The sequence below is a fragment of the Lactuca serriola genome, chromosome 5, assembly GCF_051521515.1.
Source record: "Lactuca serriola cultivar US96UC23 chromosome 5, Lser_US96UC23_V15, whole genome shotgun sequence".
In the NCBI taxonomy this organism is placed as follows: domain Eukaryota; kingdom Viridiplantae; phylum Streptophyta; class Magnoliopsida; order Asterales; family Asteraceae; genus Lactuca; species Lactuca serriola.
In genome coordinates, this window is record NC_136412.1 from 175,160,566 (window position 1) to 175,163,458 (window position 2,893).

Sequence of the window (2,893 nt, forward strand, 5' to 3'; positions counted from 1 at the left end):
CTGATTGGGTGCAAGCTATGTAGGAAGAGATGAATGAGTTCGAACGCAACAAAGTATTGCGACTGATTTCAACTCTGGAGGATGTTTCAATGGTCGGTTTAAAATGGGTGTTTCGGAATAAGCTTGATAAGGAAGGGAATGCCATCCAGAACAAAGCTCAGTTTATTGTAAAAGGATATTATCCGGAAGAAGGCATAGACTACGAAGAGACATTTGCACCAGTTTCAAGGCTTGAATCTGTTCGAATTTTCCTCGCCTACGCAGAGCACAAGAATTTTGAAGTCTATTAGATGGATGTAAAATGTGCTTTTCTAAATGGCGAGTTAGAGGAAACGGTTTATATAGAACCACCTCCAGGTTTCGTGAACGATAAATATCCAAACCATTGCTACGTCTTGGCTAAGGCGTTGTACGTTTTAAACAAGCTCCTCGAGCAAGGTATGAAACCCTTACCCTATTCTTAAAACAATCAAATTTTAAACAAGGCTCGGTCGACCCAACCTTCTTTCATAAGAAATACAGTGACCATCTGATGATCGTCCAAATCTATTTTGATGATATCATTTTCGGATCAACCAATCCTAGATTGACTGTTGAATTTCGAAAGTTGACGAAGACTAAATTTGAGATGAGCTCAATGGGTCCTATTAGTTTTTTCCTTGGTTTAAATATTAGACAGAGTTCGAAGGGGATTTTATCAACGAGGAAGCCTACACCAAGTCGTTACTTGCAAAATTCGGAATGGTAGGAGATCCACGAGTCGAGGTACTGATGGCATTCAGAACGAGGCTAACACCTTCCTTAAACAAGCCTACAACGGATATTACTCTCTATCGGCAAATGATTGGATCTTTAATGTATCTAACATCTAGTCGACCAAATATAATGTTTGTTGTTTGTTATTGTGAGAGGTTTTAGGCTAATCTTCATGAACCACACATGACTGTTGTGAAGAATATTTTGAGATGTCTCAAAAGAGCATCTTCTCTGGGAATATGGTATCCTTCAAACTTTGGATTCTTTGTGCAAGCATTTTCGGATGCTGATCTCGGAGGATGCGGTCTCGATCGCAAAAGCGCTTCTGGGGGATGTCAGTTTCTTGATGGCAAACTTGTTAGTTGCATTCAAAGAAACATAATTGTGTATCCCTATCTACTGCAGAAGCTGAATACATCGCAACTGCATAATGCACTTCGCAACTCATGTGGATCCAAAGCCAACTTCGAGACTATGGCATAAACATGAAGAGGATTCCACTCTATTGTGACTTAGAAAGTGCTATTTTGATTTGTCACAACCCAGTGCAACACCCTAAGACGAAACATATGGCATTGAGGTATCACTTTATAAAGGATCATGTAGAAGATGGCAACGTCGAAGTACATTTCATAAGATCTTGTGACCAACTTGCTGATATCTTCACGAAAGCCTTACCTGAAACAACCTTCAATCCAATTCTACAAGTCTTAGGAATGATAGAAGCAGAATCTGTTCCGAAACCATCTTCGTAATCAGAATGCATCACTTAAGTTCCGAATCGGTCCGAACCCTCGGAGGCATTCGCAAGTCATTGTTCACACTCTGAATGGGTCCAAGTGCTCGCAACGCCTCGGAGTCTACTGTTCATCTAGGACTCGAAACATCACGTATCCTTTGTACATTATGTATTTTTGGTATTTAATTTTCTATTTTTATTTCTTTTTCAAGAAAATCCAAAATACAAAAATATTTTCTTTCTTGTTTATGTTTTGTCTTTACAGAAAATCAAAAACTCCAAAAATATTTTTGTTTTGTTTATTTTTGTGTTATTCTTTAGAGTTCATTTTATCTTAGGTACTATTTCGACACCTTAATTCGGAATGATGGGGCAGGTATATAACTCTGATTCTATGTACTAGCTAAGTGTCCTTAGACGCATGTTGTTGCATGTTGACCAAAGCCTCTGAGACTATATGTTGAAGCTTTAATGAAACTTTCACTCCGAATATTTCTTCCCAATCAGGCTAATATTCACATAAGTCATTGAGCTACCTTTCTCTTCTTATATTGAGTTAAGAGTTGACTGCTTAGTCATTCACAATACTTCAGAGGTACATTTCTATCTTCCAAACCACCTTATATTTTCTCCATCACCTTCACTTTCACATTCTTAACCCCTGAGACTCTCAGAAATCACCATTGAGACTTATGGTTACACAAATTCTTTGTTTATGATCTTCAAATTGTTATCACCACGATTTGACTGAAACCCAAAATACGAATCCTATTTATGTATTGACGGTGAACATTTAATAAGTTCTAGATTTTTTTCACCATGGAATTGACGAAATTTAACCTTCGTGGTTTGTACCTTGAAATCTCATTATTTTTAATTTTGCGAGATATTAATGTAATGCTCTCGACCTAAGACATTTCTTCCCAATAGATCCAGTTTTTATTTTTTTTAAAGATTTTGATTTTGTCTAGCCACTTAAATAAATCCAAAGCATACTTTTTATTATGACTACACTGGTTAGACAAGTACTTCTTCCATACTTTCAGACTTATGTGGAGTTTTGTAGTTTGGTTGAAGCGAAACCACCCATTAAAGCATAATGAAAAGAAGCCTTTCACTATTTCTCAACAAATAAATGATCGTAATTCATCAGGAAGCAATGCAAGCACTTCCAAGTCTCTCTAGACTCCGAAGGAAGAGATCGTTGCCCGGGATCCATCTGCTTTTATGTTAATTTTATATTGACATCACAAAATCCCAGATATATTTGTTTGTTCTATTTCTTTGTTTTTGGCACACTCTTGCACAAAAATCCTCATGATTTTCCAAAAGTCTGGTTCTAACCTCCAAATGATTACGTTCAATTCCAAGAACAGGCTATGGGGAATGATGCCGAAT

At 37.2% G+C, this 2,893-nt stretch overlaps 1 protein-coding gene across 1 annotated transcript; it reads left to right on the top strand.

The window, feature by feature from the left end:
- Nucleotides 1-290: 290 nt before the first annotated feature.
- Nucleotides 291-2,680, top strand: LOC145049965 (uncharacterized). The gene is made up of 5 exons (XM_078998297.1): nt 291-438; nt 680-765; nt 919-1,113; nt 1,817-1,871; nt 2,562-2,680. The coding sequence occupies exons 1-5, from the start codon at nt 291-293 to the stop codon at nt 2,678-2,680; spliced, it is 603 nt and encodes a 200-aa protein (XP_078854423.1).
- The last annotated feature ends 213 nt before the right edge of the window (nt 2,681-2,893 follow it).